This window comes from Elgaria multicarinata, chromosome 2, assembly GCF_023053635.1.
Source record: "Elgaria multicarinata webbii isolate HBS135686 ecotype San Diego chromosome 2, rElgMul1.1.pri, whole genome shotgun sequence".
Lineage (NCBI taxonomy): Eukaryota > Metazoa > Chordata > Lepidosauria > Squamata > Anguidae > Elgaria > Elgaria multicarinata.
This window is the reverse complement of record NC_086172.1, coordinates 79054519-79077512: the sequence shown is the minus strand read 5'-3', so window position 1 is coordinate 79077512 and position 22994 is coordinate 79054519. Positions and strand designations below refer to the sequence as shown.

Here is a 22994-nt window from a genome sequence, read left to right as displayed (position 1 = left end):
TATGTATTCAGAACATTCAATTTTCCCTTAAGGATGCGGTCCCAGTGGCCTTTTTAATGGCACAACCCCTTAACACTCTACTGGGATGAAAGGTTAGGTTTTGGTCCCTCTGGAAAAACCAAATGTGTGTAGAGATAGATTCATAACAAGTGTTATTTAGCGCAGGGATGGGCATCAAATAGATCTCCAGGTATTTTGGACTACAACTCCCAGCATTCCTGACCACTGGCCATGCTTGGCAGGGGCTTCTGGGAGTCAAAATCCAAAACATCTGGAAACCTACCACCCCTAACTTAAAGTTTCTCCTGCCCCTTGCTGAGGGAATAGACTTGGAGAGCCCATTCTTCAGAGTTATGAGATATTTATTTCCACCAGTGACTTTACATATGCCCAGCAGAGCTGGAGAAGACAGATGAGACAGGAGGGAGTGACAGAGATATCAAAAGGGTTGTGAATTGGGGTTAGGGGATGATGCTTAAAATGTTAAAATCAGGGCATGCTCAGATTGGCTTGAAACGTGCCATGAATGTGAATCTAGGTGTCATCTGTGACGGTGCCCATTTGCAAGTTTGTATCTGTAAAACTGTCAGAGTAAATCCCATTTCTGAAAATGGGGTGTGGGATTTTCAAAAATTCCCCCCAAATCACTGGAGCCTCGGATTTGCTTCCAACTGGGCATGAATGTGGATACATAGATAAGACGTCATGGTGGCAATTTTGAGGTTTCTAACATTAACAGAGAAAAAAGTTATAGGCATTTGGATTTCAATGCAAGTCTATGGGAGGGGAAAAACGGAGGTCCGATTTGGATCTGGAGCTCCGCAGTGAAGTGGAGAGGACCATCGACGTGGGGCGGAGCGGACCCAATCCGGAATTTGTGGATCTGGATCTGGAGTGGATTGGGGGGTCCGTGCACAGCCCTAATATTTTGCCTGAATTTTCAACTTCATTTTTTTTCTTTTAATGGGCATTTCCATTCACTTTGAATGAGGCTTTCAAGCATTTAGTGCTAGTGATGACAATTCAAAGAAATATAATGCTCCGAATGGGTTCTGATTTCTAGCCATCGAGGAAACAATAATTTATGGAGCATAGAGATCTGTCATAGGATGTGTGTTCTTCCTTTCACTCACAGAGCAGGGCATTGTGCAACTAAGGCCAGATCTAAACCAAGCAGGATACAACACTTTGAAAACAGTTTGAAAGTATCTGGAGTTTGTCCTGGGCCAGAACAGTTGTCAATACCATTATAAACCGTTATAAAGCAGTCTTGTAGATCCTGCCTAAGATAATCCTGTGCCTGAAAACATAATGTGCAATGCAACATTTTATTTATTTATTTATTACATTTTTATACCACCCAGTAACTGAAGCTCTCTGGGCTGGCATTTCTTTCCAAGTCAGTATTTCATCTCAACTGAGCCCTTTTGTGCAAGAGAATAGATGGTTTGCAATAATAAACTCCTAAGAGAAGCCCTAGTACTTCCAATGAAGAGGAAGACACTCACATGTTTAAACTCAGGACTGGAGACCTCTATAAGGCCCCTGTTAGAGAGAGAATGCTGGGCTGGATGAACCGTCGGTCCTTCTGTTCTGTTCCTTTTAAGGACCATCATCCCCCAAAGCTGGGGAGTTCTGTGGGCTCAGGGCACACACCAGTTACCTGGGTTTGGTTTCCTTTGGGAGGAAGTCATTGGAGGTGATGGTGTTTTGTAACTTTTAAGTTTATTTAAACATGATCAGGTTGTGCATAACACTAATAGCAAATTCTTTTGCCCCAGATCAGCAGAGAAGGGCAGCTATTATTCCACAGTTTTCAGAACCCCAAATTCCTCTCTCTCTCTCTCTCTCTCTCTCTCTCTCTCTCTCTCTCTCTCTGTGTGTGTGTGTGTGTGTGTGTGTGTGAGTGAGTGAGTGAGTGAGAGAGAGAGAGAGAGAGAGAGAGAGAGAGAGAGAGAGAGAGAGATATTTTACTCACAAAAATTCAGTGTCTATTGTTTTTCTTCTCACATAGATTACATCATCCTTAGCTGGCCGTATGCCCCCTACTCCCTTCTCTGATTCCCCCACCTCTGTTTGGAGCATTCCAGACAGGGTGACTAAACAAGCTGCTCCTGCTGAAATCCTGTCCTACACAAGGATCAAAGATGCAGAAGCCCTGTCCTCTTTCACATCTGGGCAATCTAATTCCAGAATTGTCCCTATATCAAGAAGCTGTTTTCTAAAAGAAACAAAAAATCTCCTACTGAGACAGATACATGAATATTCTGGCCTAATATCACTCCACTGTCAAATCCAAAATTCTGGCCAGGTATTGCCTTAAGGGAGAGGTGCACAAACATTAGCTTTACAAGCACCGTATTTCAGATATGCTGGGGGGTGGGTATACCCACCCACCCTGTTGATGTGACTGTCTGTATTTTCTCTCCAGTGTTCTCAACATGTTGCCCTGTCAACCCAGAATGAATGCCGTGTCTTTTTGTCATAAACGGGCCATGTCCTATTCCGTGAGTGGAAGGGAAAACAGGCAAAATAGTGTGGCCCCTCCCCTTTTGACTCCTCCCTTCCTGTGGCATTTTTGGCAGGTGGAAATCTTTTTCTCTGATTGCCACCACCAACCAGCCTTGAATATCTCTCTAGGGCTAGATCTGCACAAGTGCTTTTTTTAAAATCAATATTGAAGTGCACTGATAATTTTTGTGGCACATTACAGATTCCTAGTACCACTTTTTTGGTGTTATCTCCTCATTTTTATTCCTTATTATCCAAAATACCACAGCAGATGTCATTGTATGTGCTATGAGGTACAAATGCATGAGAGGGATGTGGTATCACCATGATGATCATATTGAAATGACACAAGGTGTAGATCTGGCCCAAGTCTCATTTGTATACTTCAGGTAGTTTGGTCGTTGACTGTTAACCGTGGGGTAGGTAACCGAGAAAAGATACTACAAAAGTTCAAATAAAATGATTTAAATTGTACAAAGAAAAATTCAATAAGAAACCATTTTAAAATTTGAAAGGATGCACATGCACTCTCTCGCTCACACTGCAACCATCATATCAGCAAAAGTAGGACTGTGCTCAGTCACCCCCCAACCCACTTTGGAGGCCTATTTAGAGCTTTGGATTTGACCCCAATCCACTTTGGGTTGGTTCAGACCCAATATGACCCCAAAATCTGCCAAGGCGCACAGGGGATTAGAGATCCTAATCAGAAGGTGTCAAAGGTGACAATTGGAGGTCACTATCCCTAATCTCTGGTGTAATGCAGAGATTAGGGATTATTTTGAAGTGCAAAATAATTCCTCTCCCCATGTACTTTCTTTTTATCTGTCCTGAATCTGCCACTATTATTCAGCATCACTGGATGTCTCTCTTTAAAAGAAAAAAAAAAGTTAAACCTCTCTTTAGCTGCAATACACATTACCTGCAAGTAAGTCTCTGAACTCAGTGGAGCCATTTATTGCATTGCTCCACTTTCTTTACTCCATATAATTTTATAAATCTTCCTGCAATTATTTGCTTTCCCCCCAAATCAAATAGCCTAAACATTGAATTATTTCCTTACAGAGCAGTTGTTCTAGCCCCCAGTTCATTTTGGCAGCCCTTTCCCCCATTTGTAAAAGGAAAGGTAAATTGAAGCAAACATTAAAACATGCATCTGGCCTAGCCTGTTCATATTCTTCTTATGGTTGTTTGATGTACACAAGGAAAAACAAGTGTATTGCATGTAGTGCTTTGCCCCACAGTATGTAGGCTAGTCTTTTTATTAGAGGCTTTAGCAATGGGCCACTGACAACTAGAGGACTTGCATGATGGTTAGGGTGACCATATGAAAAAGAGAACAGGGCTCATGCATTTTTAACAGTTGTATAGAAAAATAAATTTCAGTAGGTGTTATTTGTATGCAAGCAGCACCTGGTGAAATTCCCTCTTCATCACAACAGTTCAAGTTGCAGGAGCCCTGCCCTCTTTTCTATTTGGTCAGAAGGGAAGGGCTCCTGAAAGTTTAACTGTTGTGATGAAGAGGGAGTTTACTAGGTGTTGCATGCATACAAATGACACCTGAGGCAGATCTACTCCAAGCATGATATAACAATTTGAAAACGTATTGAAAACTGTATATGGAATGTGTCCTGGGCCCGAGCAGTTGTCAAAACTGTAATAAACTATTATAAAGCAGTAGTATAGATCCTGCCCTGCTGAGTTTCCCTTTTCTACACAACTGTTAAAGTTACAGGAGCCCTGTCCTCCTTTCCATATGGTCACCCTAATGATGGTTACATATGGTCCTTAATGTGCCTTTTTTCTTCTTCTGAAACTATGGTTTCATGGTCCTATAATGGTTGCAGGAATAAATCATCTCCTCATTCTAGGGCTTCTGCCCCAACATTCATTCAACACCCAGGTCAAATAAAGAGGCCATCCATTCTGTCCAACTGGTTGAAGGAGTTATATTTATGGTTATGATGGTTGACAAAGCACTCATAGTGATGAAACATGTAGCCTGGGTTTTGCTAAACAAAGAACAGTTGGGCCTGCCTCGGTACTTTTAAAGAAAGGCTCAGGATACAAAAATCACTCAGCAGCATGAAACTTCACAGCATGAAAGATAAGCATTATCACTTGGTAATTGCTGCAAATTAAACCATGGTCAAAGGCACATCTCTGCTGGCAATAAAAGTTGGCAACCCTATTGCATGAAGTGTCATATAGTTAAAATAATGCTATGTCAGCATCATTTAGCCTGAATTATTGGGGTACTTTTTGAGACTTAGCATCATAATGGTCTCGAACCCATAACAGGAACCCTCAGGAATACTATTGCAAAGGAGTATAGAATTCCATATGTAGATGGGGTTCCTACATTGATTGATGTGGAACTCCATAGGTGTTGGAAAGTCAGGCCTTTCAGTCTTTGACCATCTGTACACCATTAATGAGATTGCTTTGTGTATTAATGGTTTGAAATAAATCATTTCAATGCACCTGGTATTTTATATGCTGTTCATATTTCCATTGGTAGTAGAGACACATACTTTTCCTGTCAAGTGTAAATAGTATGTCAGACATCACCAGCACATGTGTCCTTAGCCCATTAGCATTGTTTTGAGAGAGAAAGAGAAAGAGAGACAGAGACATTGGCAATTATGGATAAGAAGTGCTGAATCACTGTGGCCATAGCTAGACCTAAGGTTTATCCCAGGATCATCCCGGGTTTGTCCCTGCCTGAGCGCTGGATGCCCTGTGTGGCACTTAGATGAACAGGTTTGACCCCAGGACAATCCTGGGATAAACCTTAGGTCTAGCTATGGCCTGTCTCTCCAAGGAAAACGTGAGTCCAGAAAAGAACAGGAAGATAAGCATTATCAGGTCATTCCATAGACCTTGTTGATATTTTTGTCAAGTCTTTACTTTCACATCAGTGCTTTCCTTTGTGTAAAAATGGAGCAAACCTAGATACAGTTTCATTAATAAGTGGTCTGGATCTATGGTATTATCCATAAAGCATCTTTAAGGGGCTTATTGTAATGCTGATGCCACAAGCAATATCAGTTGAAATTTCACAGGATACTATTTGGGGAGTGCTTGACTTGCATCCTTAATTCACAACCATGTGGCCTCAGTCCCACATAGATTGTTTTGCAGACAATACTGTTTTATTTGTTGAATCTATTTATGCAAAATACCATAAGGTTCTCAGGGCAGCTTGTATTAAAAAATCCAGCATTTTAATAACACGAGTGATCTCCTCAGAACATCCTTCACATCCTTGTTCCTTAGACTATATATTAGAGGGTTAAGCATGGGCATAATGATGGTATAAAACATAGCAATCACTTTGTCCCTGTCTTGTGAGGACTTTGACCTTGGTCGCATGTACATGAAAATGGCTGTACCATAAAATATGGCTACTACCGTGAGATGGGATGCACAGGTAGAGAATGCCTTGGCCCTTCCTGAGGTGGTTTGTATCTGCAGCACAGCTACGAAAATGTAGGTATAGGAGACAATAATCAGCAGGAAAGGAAGGAAGACTATGATGATGCTGAAAACAAACACCACCATTTCAGCCAGGGACGTGTCGGTGCAAGCCAAAGACAGGACAGCTGGCACTTCACAGAAATAGTGGTTCAAGATGTTAGGGCCGCAGAAAGGCAATTGCAAGGTGAAAAGGTTGATAATCAGGGAGCTCATTAAACTGCTGCCCCAACAAAAGGCAGCCAGCTGAACACAGAGCTTCCAGTTCATGACGGCTGCATAATGCAATGGCTGACAGATTGCTACGTATCGGTCATAAGCCATGACTCCAAGCAGGAAGCACTCTGTCATGCCAAAGGCTAGGGAAAAATACATCTGGATCACACAGCCCCAAAAAGAAATAGTTTTCCATCGGGTCACAAGGTTCATCAGCATCTGGGGGACATTGGTGGTGACATAATAAATGTCTAGGAAGGACAAATTAATAAGGAAAAAATACATGGGTGTGTGAAGCCGAGGGTCAGCTCTGACGACCGAGATGATGACGATGTTCCCAAACACTGTGAGCAGGTAACTAGCCAGAAACACCACAAAGAGCATCACCTGGACCCTTGGTTGATTGGAGAAACCCAGAAAAATGAACTCAGTCACAGATGTTCTGTTGCTGTTATTCATTTTCAATCGCATTATTTAATCTGCGGTGAAAAGAAAAAGCAGCAGATGAAGTTAATGGCAAAATCAGCATGTAGTGATCTAAATTGTTCCTGGTCATCTGTGCCCATTGAGCCTTGTGAATACTCTCTGGCTCTTCCTGTGGGGCACAAAAGCCCACTTTTCCAGGAGAAAAATGAGGCTGAGTATGTGTTAGTAATAATGTTTGAAATTGAGACAAGGGCAAATAGTTTCCATGATAGGGAGGATGCTAAAGGTATCCTGGGTCCAGCTGTGGGTTCTTTATCTGGAAAGGATGAAATCCTGAATTATATGAATCATACGAATTTCAGCCATATGAAGGAGGAAAGGGAATGGCTAAGGCCACAATCTTATGCCTGTTCTCCGTGGAGTAAGTCTCAATGAACTGTACGGGACTTACTTCTGAGTAGGGGGTTTTCTACATGAGGCATTTATTATGCACTCATTATTTCATACTCGTTGTTGTTCATAGGTTCCTTAGATAATGTCATGACGACCCTCCAGTTTTGCTTCTGGGTCTAACCAGCACTTTCAGCATGTTTTTCTAGAGCATGGAAAATGCAGCATTTTATTGTGAAAGTGAAAGAAAGCATGATTTGCACTATTCTGCAGTGCCACCTAGAGGCTATGTAACAGAAAAGCAGGAAAGGAAACAGTCCTTGTGTAATGCTTGGATCTCAGTTCTGCCATGAAAATGAAGGTAGGTACAGCAGATTAACAGCTGATTAACAGCTTCACTTAGAATAGTGTAGATAGGGATAGGATTGAACTGTAAATCACTGGGTATCCAGGGTCCTGTCACATTAATTTGTTTTATCTGAACAAACACCAGTACTTCATGGCAGCTGTGAATTGTATAGACAGGTAAGATTTAAAGTATATCTTTAAGGTCTATGGGAAGACTAGGATTGAGCATAAATGTTTGGATAACAAATGCTTTCCCTGCCATAGAGAAGTATTTTTTTAAAAATCAGGCCATGCCTCTACCTCAGTATATGAAGATAGCTGGATGGGGAGCAAATGCAGACATGGTCAGCCATTTTGCTGCCTACGGTGAAGGACAAGATGGCCTCTCTCTTCCCTACCCCTGCAAACATTCTGCATATGGAGGCCAATCAGACTGGCATTTTGAATCTCACTTCAACACTAGTGACTAGAAAGAAAACACCTAAGGGCAGCAGACTCATTTGGGAGGTGGCACACAAGTCTGTCCTCCCAACACCTTGCCACACTCCCTTCTACTCAACATCTGCTCTCTGAGATCCACCTCACTCTGCCTAATTGTAGGGTTGGCCACAGTTCAGGCAAACAAATATCACACTTGGATGAAGGAGGTGGAAGGACTCTAACTACACCTTAGGGATAGTATATATACAGTTTTCAAATTATACAAGGCTGGCTGTTCTTAACTCTAGTTTGTTGTATTTCTGACGTTGCATTAGGTGTTCCTAATGTAGCATCAAGTCTAGTATGACTGCAAGGGCTCCTCCCCCAGACTGAGATTCAGGTCAGATCTACACCAAGCAGGATCTAACACTTTGAAAGAAGCTTGAAAACAGTATATGGAATGTGTCCTGGGCCCCAAAAGTTGTCAGCACTATTATAAACCGTTATAAAGCAGTAGTGCAGACCCTGCTTCAGTAAAGGCTCTCGCGAGACGGAAAAAAGTAGGAGACTCTTTTCACTCATTCCCATATCTCTCTGCAGTCCCCAGCACTACCGCCACCCTGTTTTTCAGGGCCAAAGGACAGCAGGAGGTCCAGGGTCATTTTCACACACACAAATCCTCTATGGGCCACAGTCTACCAAGTGACTTGAAAATGGTTTTTTTTAACAAATACCATTTGCAGCACTACAGACCACCAAAAAAGGTCACATTTAGTGCATTTGCAAGCTAAATTTGACTCTTTTATGGCTCCATAGGAGCTTCGGAGCCCTTAAGGTCTCAAATTCAGCTTGCAAACAAGCTAGAATTAACCTCTTTGGTGCTCTATAGTGCTTCAGAAGCCTTTTTTTCTCTCAGAAAGTTAAAGCTTATTTTAAAAAACCAGACAAAGGGTTGGCAGGGGCCAGATGCAGCCCATGTGTGTTACCCACCTCTGATATATAAGCATATATGCTGATGGCCTCTCCCTCTCCCTCCCTCAATTGCCACCACAGGGCTACATAAGCCCTGAAGGGAGAAGAACATTTATTTATTTATTCATTCAGAAAAATGTTATAGCGCCTTTCATCCAATGATCTTATGGAGGTTTACAATAACTAAACCAGTAAAATTAATCAAAGCTTGTCTTTATTGCTCTATTATGTAATTTTTATTGTTCCTTATTGTTGTAATATTTTTATGCAAACTACTTTGTGATGTTCACAAAACAGCAACAACACCCCAATATATAAATACAACAAACACACAAACAAACAACAGTAAAATAAGTTAATAGCTTGGGAGTTCGTTCAGCTAAAAGACTCAGATGTTTATCTTTGTATGATTAAATAGAAAATTTGTAGCTCTTCTGAAGTAGGGAAATCAAAAGCTAACAGCTCAAACTTTCTCTTTTATATGAGATTGCATATGGAACAAGTTCCTATATGCACTATGACTTTCTATTTTTACTAAAAGAATAAACGGGGAGGCACTAAAACATGCCCTCATTTTCTCATTTCAAAGGATATGAAAATATTATTTTTCCTGGAGTTCTGAAACTGACCTGATGTTTCTCAAAAGAAAGCTGACTGGAGCTGAAGTGTTACTGGCAAAGATCCTTTCTTACTCCTTTGTTATGTTTACAGGAGAGGGCGGGTGAGGAGAAGTTAAGTTATGGGGGGGGGAAGCGAAAGCATTTTGGGATTTAGCATCTCTGTAGGATTACCACATGTTCATCTGTTATAGCAAACAGTCAAAAGAAAAAAAAGTCTTGTAACACCTTAATGATTAATATAGTTCTCCTGGCAAAAGCTATCATGGATTATGTCCATTTCATAATGATGTGTTATTGTATAATACAGTCATTAATAGAATCATATACCGTATTTCTTCGATTGAAAGACGCCATCGATTGTAAGACGCACACTAATTTCGGTACCACCAACAGAAAAAAAGCTTTGATTCTAAGAATAATAATCGCACCCGCGATTCTAAGACGCACCCCATTTTTAGAGATGTTTATATAGGGAAAATAGTGCGTCTTAGAATCGAAGAAATACAGTAATTGATGCAGTAGTAAAATGGCTATACTATACTGTCTTTTTATTTGAGTATATGGATTTTGGATTTTTATTTGTTTTTTCTTGTACAGCTATTGCATGATGGTTGTATTCTTATAATATATAGGAATTAGCTATAGCAGCTGTGGGCAACGTGCGGCCCTCAGATTATTTCACCTGCAATTCCCACCAGAGAAAGCTCTCACTGACATCAATGGGCTGTATTTATCAGAATAATAGCTGTAAGCTTCATATCACAGCTGGAGTCCAGTTGTTAGATTCCAGCCTGGACTAGCAAATAAACAATGTAGGAGAAGTCCAGCACAGGGTGACAGATTTCTCTCCTACACAAAACCATTCCAAAATGATACAACTATGGTTTGTCCAGAAAATGTTTTGTACTAGGCTTCAGGTCATCATCTAGTTTTACTGGTGGCGAGCCACTTCTCAGCGGGGATGCTAATTGGAGGATCAGGTTCTACACCATCCTTGAAAAGGGATTGCAAGTCAATCCCCTGGTCACAGGCACCTCTCAAAAAAACCCTGCTTCTAGTTGGAAACTGAGGGCCCAGATAATACTCCGTAGAATTGGCAGTGGACTACCAGTTCCCAATCTCTAGATAAGGTACTGGTATTATAAAGCTGTAACTCCACACTGTAAATATTCCTCTTTTTTTCTGGAAGGAGTTGTCCTCTAATTAAACATAGAATCATAGAATCATAGAATAGCAGAGTTGGAAGGGCCTACAAGGCCATCGAGTCCAACCCCCTGCTCAATGCAGGAATCCACCCTAAAGCATCCCTGACAGGTGGTTGTCCAGCTGCCTCTTGAAGGCCTCTAGTGTGGGAGAGCCCACAACCTCCCTAGGAAACTGATTCCATTGTCACACTGCTCTAACAGTCAGGAAGTTTTTCCTGATGTCCAGCTGGAATCTGGCTTCCTTTAACTTGAGCCCGTTATTCCGTGTCCTGCACTCTGGGAGGATCGAGAAGAGATCCTGGCCCTCCTCTGTGTGACAACCTTTTAAGTATTTGAAGAGTGCTATCATGTCTCCCCTCAATCTTCTCTTCTCCAGGCTAAACATGCCCAGTTCTTTCTGTTCCTCTTCATAGGGCTTTGTTTCCAGACCCCTGATCATCCTGGTTGCCCTCCTCTGAACACGCTCCAGCTTGTCTGAGGCCTAACCAGGGCCAAATAGAGAGGAACCAGTACCTCACATGATTTGGAAGCTATACTTCTATTAATGCAGCCCAAAATAGCATTTGCCCTTCTTGCAGCCATATCACACTGTTGGCTCATATTCAGCTTGCGATCTGCAACAATTCCAAGATCCTTCTCGTTTGTAGTATTGCTGAGCCAAGTATCCCCCATCTTGTAACTGTGCATTTGGTTTCTATTTCCTAAATGTAGAACTTGGCATTTATCCCTATTAAATTTCATTCTGTTGTTTTCAGCCTAGCACTCCAGCCTATCAAGATTACTTTGAAGTTTGTTTCTGTCTTCCAGGGTATTAGCTATCCCACCCAATTTTGTGTCATCTGCAAATTTGATCAGCGTTCCCTGCACCTCCTCATCCAAATCATTAATAAAAATGTTGAAGAGCACTGGGCCCAGGACTGAGCCCTATGGTACCCCACTCGTTGCCTCTCCCCAGTTTGAAAAGGTTCCATTGATAACTACTCTTTGAGTCCGATTCTGTAGCCAACTGTGAATCCACCTAATAGTTGTTCCATCTAGCCCACTTTTAGCTAGTTTGTTAATCAGAATATCATGGGGCACTTTGTTGAAAGCTTTGCTGAAGTCAAGATATATGATGTCCACAGCATTCCCACAGTCCACAAGGGAGGTTATCCTATGAAAAAATGAGATCAAATCAGTCTGACAGGATTTGTTCCTGACAAATCCATGTTGGCTTCTAGTAATCACTGCATTGATTTCAAGGTGTTTACAGATTGACTTCTTTATAATCTGCTCCAGAATTTTCCAGGGATGGATGTCAGACTGACTGGTCTGTAGTTCCCAGGTTCCTCCTTTTTGCCCTTTTTGAAGATAGGGACGTTAGCCCTCCTCCAGTCGTCCGGCACCTCACCCGTCTTCCATGATTTTGCAAAGATAATAGACAAAGGTTCTGAGAGTTCTTCCGCTAGCTCCTTCATTACTCTAGGATGCAGTTTATCGGGCCCTGGAGATTTGAACTCATTCAAGGAAATTAGGTGTTCTTTGACCATTTGTTTATCAATCTCAAACTGCAATCCTGCCCCCTCAATTTCTGCTTCACTTTTTCCAGGGTGGTCATAGACCCGCTTTTGGGAGAAGACTGAGGCAAAGTAGGAATTGAGCACTTCAGCCTTTTCTTTGTCATCTGTTATCAATTTGCCATCCTCATTAAGCAGTTGAACCACCATTTCTTTCCTCTGTCTTTTACTACTCACATATCTGAAGAAAGCCTTTTTATTGCTTTTAGCATCCCTTGCTAATCTCAGCTGATTCACAGCATTAGCCTTCCTGACGCCATTTTGGCACTTCTGCGCCACCCGTCTGTACTCTTCTTTTGTAGCCTGGCCTTCCTTCCACTTCCTATATTTATCCTTTTTTGTTTTCAGGTCATCTCTAAGCTTTTTGTGGAGCCACATTGGTTTCCTCTGTTGTCTTCTATCTTTTCTCCTTGTTGGAATTGTTTGTAACTGTGCCTTTAAAATTTCCTTTTTTAAATACTCCCACCCATCCTGCACTCCTTTTCTCATTAGGATCACTTGCCTTACTTATCATAGTTCTGAGTTTATTAAAATCAGCTTTCCTAAAATCCAGAGTACATGTATGGCTACACTCAACTTTTGTCTCCTTAATAATCAAGAATTCAAGTATGATGTGGTCACTTTCCCCCAGAGTTCCCATAACTGCCACTTTATCCACTAAGTCATCACTATTGGTCAATATCAAGTCAAGGATTGCCGATCCTCTAGTTCCTTCCTCCACTTTCTGTAGGGGAAAGTTATCACCCATACATGTCAGGAATTTCTTGGAAGGGCCGCTTTTGGCAGTAATGGTCTCCCAACAGATATCAGGGTAATTGAAGTCCCCCATCACTACTACACCACACTTCCTTGAAACACTGGCAATTTGTTTCTCAAAAGTTTCATCCTTGTCTTCTCCTTGATTGGATAGTTGGTAGTAGACTCCGATTATCATGTTCTTTTTATTCCTTGCCCCATTTATTTTAATCCAGATGCTCTCGATGGGGCTCCCAGTCTGATCCGCCTGTATTTCTGTGCAGGGATAGGTATTTTTAACATATAGTGCAACGCCACATCCCTTTCTATTTCTTCTGTTCTTTTTGAACAAGTTATATCCTTCAATTGCTATATTCCAGGCATGGAAGTCATCCCACCAAGTTTCAGTTATACCTATCAAGTCGTATTTGCCTTCATGTAATAAGAATTCAAATTCATTCTGTTTCTTTCCCATGCTCTGAGCATTAGTATATAGACATCGAAGACCATGGCCACAGCTAGACCTAAGGTTTATCCTGGGATCATCCAGGGTTCGCCCCTGCCTGAGCACTGGATCCCCTGTGTGTCACCTAGATGAACAGGTTTGACCTCTGGATGATCCAGGGATAAACCTTAGGTCTAGCTATGGCCCCAGTGTTTTATAGTCTGGCTTTGTTCCTACATTGTTGCGGACACTATTTTGGGGCACTATTGGAGCTGTTCTCTGTACTGTGGTGCATTGGCCTTCATCCATTGTTGCCTCAAAGTTTATGTCTCCCGGCCCCGTAAGATTCAGTTTAACCAACATAAGATTCAGATAACCAACATAACCAGTTGGTTATCACAGTAGTTGAAGTACTTTATGAGCTCCTTCACACCAGGAGTTTTATTGCACTCTCACCACGCCTGGTATGTGGTTTTGCAATGCAGTACTCACATGACATCATTTCTGCCCTGCACTCATCTCACCTCTTCCCCCCTTTTTCCATCTTATTTTGGAGCGGGGAAGTCCAGTTCTTTCCTCCATGCACAATAAAACCGCTCCTCTGTCCCTGTGTAAAGCTGTCCTTATGCTATCAGCACATCCCAATTTTTTTGTTGGGGGTGTGTGGGTTGAAGCACGTTCTCACTGACAAAAGAAGAGGGCAAGTTGGTTCTCCAGTGTGCTGTTTGAATTCCTTTCCTCATTCTGCTTGGGGATGTGTGCTGAGTCGGTGGAATGAACAAACGGTCAACCATACTTTCACTGCTCCAACTCCCACTCCCTTTTGGCATCCCTCTTTTTTCTGCCTGCTGTACGGGTGCTCAGGTGGAATTGTGCAACTACACCCTGATGTTTATCTTCCCTGATGCCTATCCGATCACTCAACTGGGAAGGGGGAAGGAGAGAGCACGGGTGCACAGCTCAAATGGCAGAAACTGGCATGACCAATCAAACCCCAAATCGCCCATGCTGTCTCCCATTAAAAAACTCCTTTCCGTTTATTGTGTGGTTCCCCATAGGCATCCATCACTGATTGCTGATTGCTAACAACCCCCCCTTCACTTATATTGTTTAATACGATCCTAGGGGAAAGCATTGTGTGTTGTTTTTCCATAATTGCACAGTTTCAGGCTGCTGTGATTGCGTACTGTTGTATTTGTGCAGAGAAATGGTTTATGCCCACCAGAAGCCAGTTTGCAAGCAGCTGGTGTAACAAAAGATGCTGCACCCCACACACTCAAATGCTAGAAATGGGTGATAAAACACCAAATCCTTTCAATGTTAGACTGAAAAACCAGAATGGGGGGGGGAGTGCGCCCACATCCATCACAATGTCTCTCACAGCCACAAGAACCAATGAACTGCAAGGGGAAGGAGAAGGGAGGTGGCAGGGCAGTCGCAATAGCAGGAGAAAAAGCAAGTGAGAGATTTCGCTGGAGGAAGCAGAAGCCAGCACAGGTGAAAAGATGAACAAGCTAAAATAGTGCAACAACGTGCACATGTGAAAGTGACCAGCGCTTGATGCGCTAATGAAACAAAGGTGGATAACGTGGGGGCAAACCAGGACAAAAATGTAGGTGTGATGAAGCTCACTATCTTTGTAATAAACCACGTATTGGACTGGAACCAGTAAAAGCTTCCTGCAGACAGAAGGGCTCCTTCTATTGGTTGGAGGCTTTTGATCCAGCAGAGCTTTTTTAGTAAGCAATTTTCACTGCTTCCTCCTATCCTCTGCAGCCTCTTATGTTCCCAAAAACCTGCTCTGGAGTGTTGGAGAACGTTTCGGGATAGTGTTTGTGTGTGTGTGGGGGGGGAATGGTGCTGTTGGCTGCATGGGAGGGGGATATCAGAAAAACCTTTCTCTGCATCCATGTATTTGAGACAGAAAATTGTGAATGTTTAAAAGTCAGAACATTTGGAAACCAAATATTATCATTAACTCCAGTTTTGACTAGAATACATACATGTGTGTCTAGAAAGAAAATGATGGGTAATATTTTATTTTATTTTATTTTATTCTGAATCTGGCCATTCTCATCAGACCACATATGATTGCTTGAATTTCCCTCCTATGTTCTGTTCAAGATCTAATGTTAACACATGTCCCATCCTTGCTCTGATCTTACTCCCTTTTACCCTTGATTTTTTATGTATTAAAATGTATTACTAATGAAATGTTTTATATGCCTAGGTTATCTTATTGATCTTTTTCTTGAAATAACTGTACCTTTCTTTTTCTGGTCTATTGACTGTAAATAAAGGATTGATTGATTGATTTCTACAACTTGTATGATATTTGCAGATCTTCATTCATTGAAACAGATATCACAGTTCTTCATGAAACCGAGCTTTCTGCCCTCTCTTTCTTTATTATCTCATAAAAGCTACTGTCATTCTTTCTTTAACAAATTAAACTTTATACAGATTTCAGCTGTACAAAATTTGGTAGATTTCTGCTCAATGTTGTATCACAATATAAGGCATACAGCTGATTCCTTTCCATGACTGTTTGAATGTAGCATCTCATAGTTAAGAAGAGTTGTTAGTGGAATGAAACTTTCTTGCTGATGACTCTTCTAAAAGCTTCCTTCACATCTTTGTTCCTCAGGCTGTAGATTAAGGGGTTCAGCATAGGGATTACAACTGTGTAGAACACAGAGGCCCATTTGTCCTGATCTAAGGAGTAGCTAGACGTTGGCCTCAGGTACATAAACATAACTGTGCCATAAAAAAGTGTGACACCGGTGAGATGGGAAGCACAGGTGGAGAAGGCTTTTCGCCTGCCCTCTGCAGAACGGATCCTCAAAATGGCAGCAAAGATGAAGAGGTAGGAAATAAGAATGATGAGGATGGTGCTGAATTCAATGAATCCACATAGGCTGAAGAGGAGGATCTCGCTCACATAGGTGTTGGAGCAAGACAGTGCTAGGAGTGGAGGGATCTCACAGAAGAAATGATTGATGATGTTGGAGCCACAGAAATCTAAGCTGAAAGTCAGGCTGGTATGAGATACCAAACTTATAAGACCTGCAATGTAGGAACCAATCACCAATACCAGACAGACCTGCTTTGACATGATGGTGGTATAATGGAGAGGACGGCAGATGGCCACATAGCGGTCGTATGCCATAGCTGCCAGGACATAGCATTCAGCATCCACAAAGCCCACAAAAAATGCAAACTGTGTGGCACAGCTAGAGAAGGAGATGACCTTGTGTTGGCGTAAGAAATCAGCCAGCATACGCGGGGCAATGGCAGTTGAGTAGCCAAGGTCAACTATGGAGAGGTGGCAAAGGAAAAAATACATGGGTGTGTGGAGCTGTTCATCAATGATGATCAGGAGGATCATGCCCACATTTCCTACCACATTGCCCAGGTAGATGAAGAAGAACACCACAAAGAGGGTGATTTCTAGGCGAGGATTATCTGTGAAGCCCAAGAAAATGAATTCTGTCACTTGGGTATGATTGTCTTGAGCCATCTTGGCTGGAAGGGAGTAATAGGTGACGAGACTGGGGTTTGGAGGCAAAACAGAAAACTCCACCCAGGAAAACAACGCTGTACAGCAGAAAAAGTAAAAATGGGGGTGGGGAGACAGACTGGAAGCACCGCTAGGCAGAGAGCTCCTTCTGCAATGGTGTCCACCTTCAGACCTTTCCTTCTGTTGATATTATGATCAGAAGGAAGCATAAACTATTACATCTGTGCTTCTTCCTAAAGAAAAGAAAGCAGATCTTGCATTAAATGCAACAGCAATATATAACATGAAAAATATTAAAAGAATTACGAGTTCTTCTTCGTGACCTTTTTCATATACGGAAGTGAAGTATTCACTTGGTTTAGTGGAGTTCTCTTTCTGAGCTGGGTTAGAGTTATTTCAACCCAGTCTTTCAAATTATCTCTCTCACACTATCACATGTAATAACTGTGCAATGAGCATTGGATTGCACTGACTGAGGGTCAGGTGTACTGAGCTCGATAAATATTTGTATATCACTCCACACACACACACACTACAGTTCTGGCTCTATGGATTTTGTTATTTCAGTTGCTTCCCAGAATGCCCATCCCTCAGATCCATGACTAGTTTTGCGCTCTCAGCTCATAACACTGTGTCACCTCCTGACCCGCTATTTCTTCTCCTCTCCCTGCTTGCCTTTTAAAACTAATTTTGCTCCTTCTTTAGTGTTAACGCTGTGGTTGACACCAGTTCTGGGTCTATCTCATCCTTCAACAAACAGTAAACTTAAATGGTATTTGCTACTGTTGGAGCAAAGTGACAGCAGTTCTTTGGGGTCTCCTTGACCACAGTGGAAGAGCTCCTTCCTCAGACATTGCAGGGGATCTTTCCTCAGGACTGCCACTGACCACTTTCCTACAGAAGCAAATACAGTATTTGCTGTAGCAGAAAAAGCAGTGGTGGTGGGACCCCATAGCTGGCTGGTGGGTAGCAGCAGTAGCATGGGGACACAGAAGTGGTGGTGGTGATGGCAGTGGGAAGCCCTGCAGAAAGTGGATGGGCAGTGCAATGTGCTGTTCCTCCTGATCCACTGTCTGATCCACGTGGCTCATTGTGGCTCATGGTAGGATCAATCCAACAAAGCTTCTTAATTTTACAAAAATGATTATGAGCAATATGAGAAGTGGGCCATCTGCTTGCCCCAAAATCCAGCTATATTTAGTCATCATAACTAAGTCCTATTGAAAGCAACCATTGGAGTTAGTGATGAGAACCATTGGAGTTAGTGATGAGGGATAGGGCCTTTTCGGTGGTGGCCCCCAGACTGTGGAATGATCTCCCTGATGAGGCTCGCCTGGCGCCAACGCTGCTATCCTTCCGGCGCCAGGTTAAGACTTTCCTCTTTGCCCAGGCATATGGCGGCACATCCTAATTACCCACATGTTTAGTTTTTAATTGGTTTTTAATGCTTTATGTGTGTATGTTCTGTGTTTTAGAGTTTAAATTTTTTATACTTGTTTTTACCTCAATTTTAGAATTTCTGTAAACCGCCCAGAGAGCCCTGGCTATGGGAGCAGTATATAAGTGTAATAAATAAACCAACTTGTCCTGTTGGTTTTAGTGGGACTCATTTATTAATAGCTTCAGCTGGGTCAGGCCCAGAAGGCTTCTCAAAGAATTAATCCATACTTCTCAACAAATACCCTGAATAGTAAATGAGTTATAAATAGTACACAAGTCATTAGTAAATGCTAAATCAAATGGCCAAATGGAAAAAGTGATGGGAATGGTGTGAGTGTTTCATCACATGCCCAGCTCACAGTCCAACTCCTTTACCAAGCCACTGCTCCATCTAACTTCAGCATCTTTGCAGTGATATAGTAATTGCGGGTTGTGATGGAAAGTGGGCATGGGGTGAAACAAGCACACATGCAGCACTATATACTGAGCTCAGCCTGGATCTATTCCATGAATCTTCATGGTTGGATCGCATTGCAGTTCTTCTATGAACAGGTCCTAATGATGCTCCTTTTACTAGCAGTCGGAGTGGGCAGCCATCTCTGAATATCCCATTTGCTTTCTTGTAACCAATGCATTAATCATCAGCTGTTGACTAAATTGCCCCCCCCCCTTATTTAAAAATGCATATGACTGACTTGGGGCCAAACTAGATATGATATAGAAGATGGGGTGTTAAAAGTTTCAATGGGGGGAGTAGGTAAACACCACCTTTCGCAGTGCCACAGCCCTGAAAGAGGGTGTTTGCATTCCCTAGTGGTGGTGTTAAGTAAGAAAAAGATTTCAGGAGATCTAAGTAAGAAAAAGATTTCAGGAGATCTAGTTGTAGATCCCTCATATACTGTAACATCAAACCTGGGCCAGATCTGCACCAAGCAAGATATAACACCATGAAAGCAGTTTGAAAATGGTATATGGGATGTGTCATGGGCCCCAACAGTTGTCATTGCACTTGGATGCCATTATAAAGCCGTAGTGTAGATCCTGCCTTGGCCTCTGTAATAGACTGGCATGCAGGCATAGGTTTCTGCATCTGGCACTTCAGTAGTGCAGCCATAAAGACTGCTGTGTGGCAGAGTGGCAAACACATCCAGGAGCCTGCTGATGCACCAGGCGCAGTTGGCAGAGAACAGGCAGCTTTGGTAACTCTTCGCTTGCACAGCAGATAAGATGAGGGCTTAATAAGAGACTTCTGGGTGAAAGGCTTCTACATGGTTCATCAACCTCTGGGTTATGGGCCCAGCACACTTCCGCTGTGCAACTCTGCTCTTCCCCATCTCCCCTCTCAGATTCTCCAAGGGAGGGGTTCCACCCAAATGTCCCTCCCATCACCAATCTATGTTGGGGGAAGGGAAAAGGAGCATCCATATTGTCCAAACAGCAGTCCCCTCTTATTGCCATCTCTTCCACTTGAGAGCAGACCGAGGTTATGAGAACATTCTAGTCATCCACCTCCATCATCCCTGTGAGATCTACAAGAGTAGGCCAGAGCAAGAATTCTTCCACTGTGCTTCTGGTTCTCCAGCTTATGTTCATGGTCTGTTTATCCAACTTATTCCAGATTCCACTTCATATTTTGGCTCTTCTGCTGAAGCATCCTCTGAGTTATTAGATCTGTAAAGATCCCTTGGGTTATGAGCTCTGCCAGCTAAAAAGGAGGCACTGCCCCTGCTAATTCCTATTTAGGAACATAAGAACATGAAAAGAGCCATCCTGGATCAGACCGAGGGTCCATCTAGTCGAGCACTCTGTTCACACAGTGGCCAACCAGCTGTCGGCCAAGGTGCAGCAGCACCCTCCCACCCATATTCCCCAGCAACTGGTGCACACAGGCTTACTGTCTTAGATACTGGAGGTAGCACATATCCATAGGGCTAGTAACCATTGATAGTCTTCTCCTCCAATAATTTATTCAATCCCCTTTTAAAGCCATCCAAATTGGTGGCAATCACTACATCTTGTGATAGTGGACTCCATAATTTAACTATACACTGCGTGACGAAGTACTTCCTTTTATTTGTCCAGAATCTCTCACCAATCAGCTTCATGGGATGACCCTGGCTACTAGTATAATGGGAGAAGGCGAAAAATGTCTCCCTATCCACATTCTCCACAACATGCATAATTTTGTACACCTCTATCATGTCTCCCCCCCTTAGCCTCCTTTTTTCCAAGCTGAACAATCCCAGCTGTTGTAACCTTCCCTCATAGGGGAGATGCTCCAGTGCCTTCATCATTTTAGTTGCCCTTTTCTGCACTTTTTCCATCTCTACAATATCTTTTTTAGGTGTGGTGACCAGAACTGTACACAGTGTTCCAAGTGTTTTCGCACCATAGATTTGTATAAAGGCAGTATGAAACTGGCCGTTTTATTCTCAATTCCTTCTCTAATAATGCCTAACATGGAGTTTGCCTTCTTTACAGCCGCCGCACACTGGGTTGACATTTTCACTGATCTGTTCACCACAACCCCAAGATCTCTTTCTTGTTCAGTCACTCAGATCCCATCAGGTTATATTTGAAGTTGTGGGGTTTTTTTGTCCCAACGTGCATCACCTTACACTTTGAGTACATTAAATACTACTAAGTCATTTAAATAAAACTACTCTTGGAAGAGTGCAGGACTATAGATTGCCTTGCCTGCCTGCTGCCCAACTCGCTTAGCAGTATTCATCATTCAAGAAATACTTGCTTGGCATCCGAGGCCAGGATTTGGGCCAGGATTCTAGGCAAGGTGAAACCTCTAACATGGGTTTTATTTTATTTTCTGCTAGCTGAGTTTTCATTGAGAAATCTTAACTCCTTAGATTTCTTAAATCCCTTCAGAGCTGGGATCCCATGAACTCTGTCTTCACAATCCCTGACCTTACTCGCATTTTACTTGCTTAAATCCCTTTTCCCACCTGAAAGATGTGGCAGGAATCTTCAGTCCCTGCTCTCAATCCGTCAGATGTGGAGCCCATTCCTTTGTGTCCTCACACGTCTCTTGAACATTGTTAGTTTGGCAAGTCAGAGAGGTGATATTTATTCATCCAACTCTGAACCCCAGATGATGTGATGCAAGGATTGCATTGTTTGCAGGAAGCCATTAAAAACATATTTCCCAAAGGGTCTCCATCTTGTCCCTCCCTGCCTTCCACCCTTACAAAGATAATTAAAGATGTTCATAGCAGTTTCTCTTTGAAACTTTCCCCAATAAAGCAAACTTTGGTAGGCATAAAGTCATTTGCAGAAGTGACACAGTCCCCCGAATTGTCATAGTCGGCAGACTCAGCTAAATGGGGACAACACATCTTTGGAAGATGTTCTCAGTTTCTTTTTCTTTTAGTCTCCTTTCATTTTCTGATGCTGGCATCTTGTGTCAAATTCTGTACTCTGTGAGAAATGCAGTGCTATTATGAGTGCTGTCTTCTATAGTCACTAGAGCAAAGATCAAATAGGCCTCATCAGTGGGGCCATCACTGAAACTGTATAGAATAGTGCATGTATATCCTTCATTGTGTTGATGAGGTCATTTGAGTGTGAAGGCCTAAAGTGATGTAGGTCGACTTCTTGTCAGAAAGAATGGAATGTCATGTTACACTCTCCTCATTGCAAAGACAATGTGATTATGTGCACTAAAGGAGAGACCAAAGCAGTGAAAATGTTTCATCTTTCTACCAATTTCTACTACGGTTGCAACTCATACATAATTAAGTTTCATATAAATGTTTTATATTTCAATCAAATATAAAGCTCTGTATGTAATAAGTAGAATAAAACACAGTACATAATAAATAGTAGATATATAATAAGAATACAATAAGAAGAATTGAAAATAAAATTGCCAATATCATGCTGCCATTATACATGTCTGTGGTGCCTGCCTGCTGACCTGTGGGACTTATCTGAGGCCTTTGCGTGTACTGGCGAGCCACCTGGCTCCTTTCTGGGCTCCCCCAGCTACTTCTTCCTGCTCACTCCCAGCCGTTGCCCCCCATTTACACCCACTCACTCCCAGCTGCTGCCCTCCCACTCACCTGCCCACAGATTCATGGGACTTACCTGAGGTCTCCTCACAAACCACTTTGGCAGTGATACGTTTCAATGACAGCATTCCCCCTGCTTCCTCCCAGCTGCCCTCCCTACTCAACTGCCCATCCACCTGCTGGACTTACCTGAGGCCCCTGTGCATGCTGGTGAGCCACCTGGCCTCCTCTCTGGCTTCTCCCTCACAGCCATTTCCCCTTCCTCCCTCCCAGCCACTCCACCCATTTCCAGCTGAGATTACATATTTAGCAACACAAAATTCTTAGCTTGGAACCTCCAGCATGCCACACATTATTATGTGCCAGACATTGCTGTGGCATTTTACATAGAGAGATTGTAGAGCTGGAAAAAGTGTAGAAAGGGGCAACCAAAATGCAAGCAGCTGGAGCGACTCCCCTATGAGGAAAAGTTACAACATATGGGACTATTTAGCTTGGGGAAAGGGTAAGGGGAGATACGATAGACATGTTCAAAATTATGCATGGTGTAGAGAATGTGGATAGGGAGAAGTTTTTCTTCCTCTCACATAATACTAGAACCCAGGGTCATCCCATGAAAATGAATGGTGGGATATACAGGACAGATAAAAGGAAGTAGTTACACTATGGAATTTGCTACCTCAAGATA

The 22994-nt window shown here is 42.5% G+C and overlaps 2 protein-coding genes across 4 annotated transcripts; both read right to left on the bottom strand.

The window, feature by feature from the left end:
- Window positions 1-5428: 5428 nt before the first annotated feature.
- LOC134393341 (olfactory receptor 2G3-like) lies at window positions 5429-6675 on the bottom strand. Its single transcript, XM_063118371.1, has 2 exons — window positions 5747-6675; window positions 5429-5495 (listed from the first exon to the last, which is right to left on the bottom strand). The coding sequence occupies exons 1-2, from the start codon at window positions 6673-6675 to the stop codon at window positions 5429-5431; spliced, it is 996 nt and encodes a 331-aa protein (XP_062974441.1).
- Window positions 6676-15902: 9227 nt separating this feature from the next.
- On the bottom strand, window positions 15903-22616 carry LOC134392511 (olfactory receptor 5AR1). 3 transcript variants are annotated; one of them, XM_063116887.1, is made up of 2 exons: window positions 22589-22616; window positions 15903-16831 (listed from the first exon to the last, which is right to left on the bottom strand). In XM_063116887.1, exons 1-2 carry the CDS (start codon window positions 22590-22592, stop codon window positions 15903-15905), a joined length of 933 nt encoding a protein of 310 aa, XP_062972957.1. In that variant the 5' UTR covers window positions 22593-22616. The 3 variants fall into 3 exon arrangements, with proteins under 3 accessions (XP_062972957.1, XP_062972958.1, XP_062972956.1); XM_063116888.1 differs by lacking the exon at window positions 22589-22616 and adding an exon at window positions 20636-20669 and having other exon boundaries at window positions 15903-16816; XM_063116886.1 differs by lacking the exon at window positions 22589-22616 and having other exon boundaries at window positions 15903-16841.
- Window positions 22617-22994: the final 378 nt, after the last annotated feature.

Excerpts from the sequence above, each read along its gene's own strand:
- LOC134393341 (XM_063118371.1), bottom strand. The coding sequence starts at position 6,675 with ATGCGATTGAAAATGAATAACAGCAACAGAACATCTGTGACTGAGTTC. Across the intron at positions 5,496-5,746 it reads GTTCTGAGGAGATCACTCGT|ATCCAGACCACTTATTAATG; the intron begins GTTATTAAAATG and ends ATAATACCATAG.
- LOC134392511 (XM_063116886.1), bottom strand. The coding sequence starts at position 16,841 with ATGGCTCAAGACAATCATACCCAAGTGACAGAATTCATTTTCTTGGGC.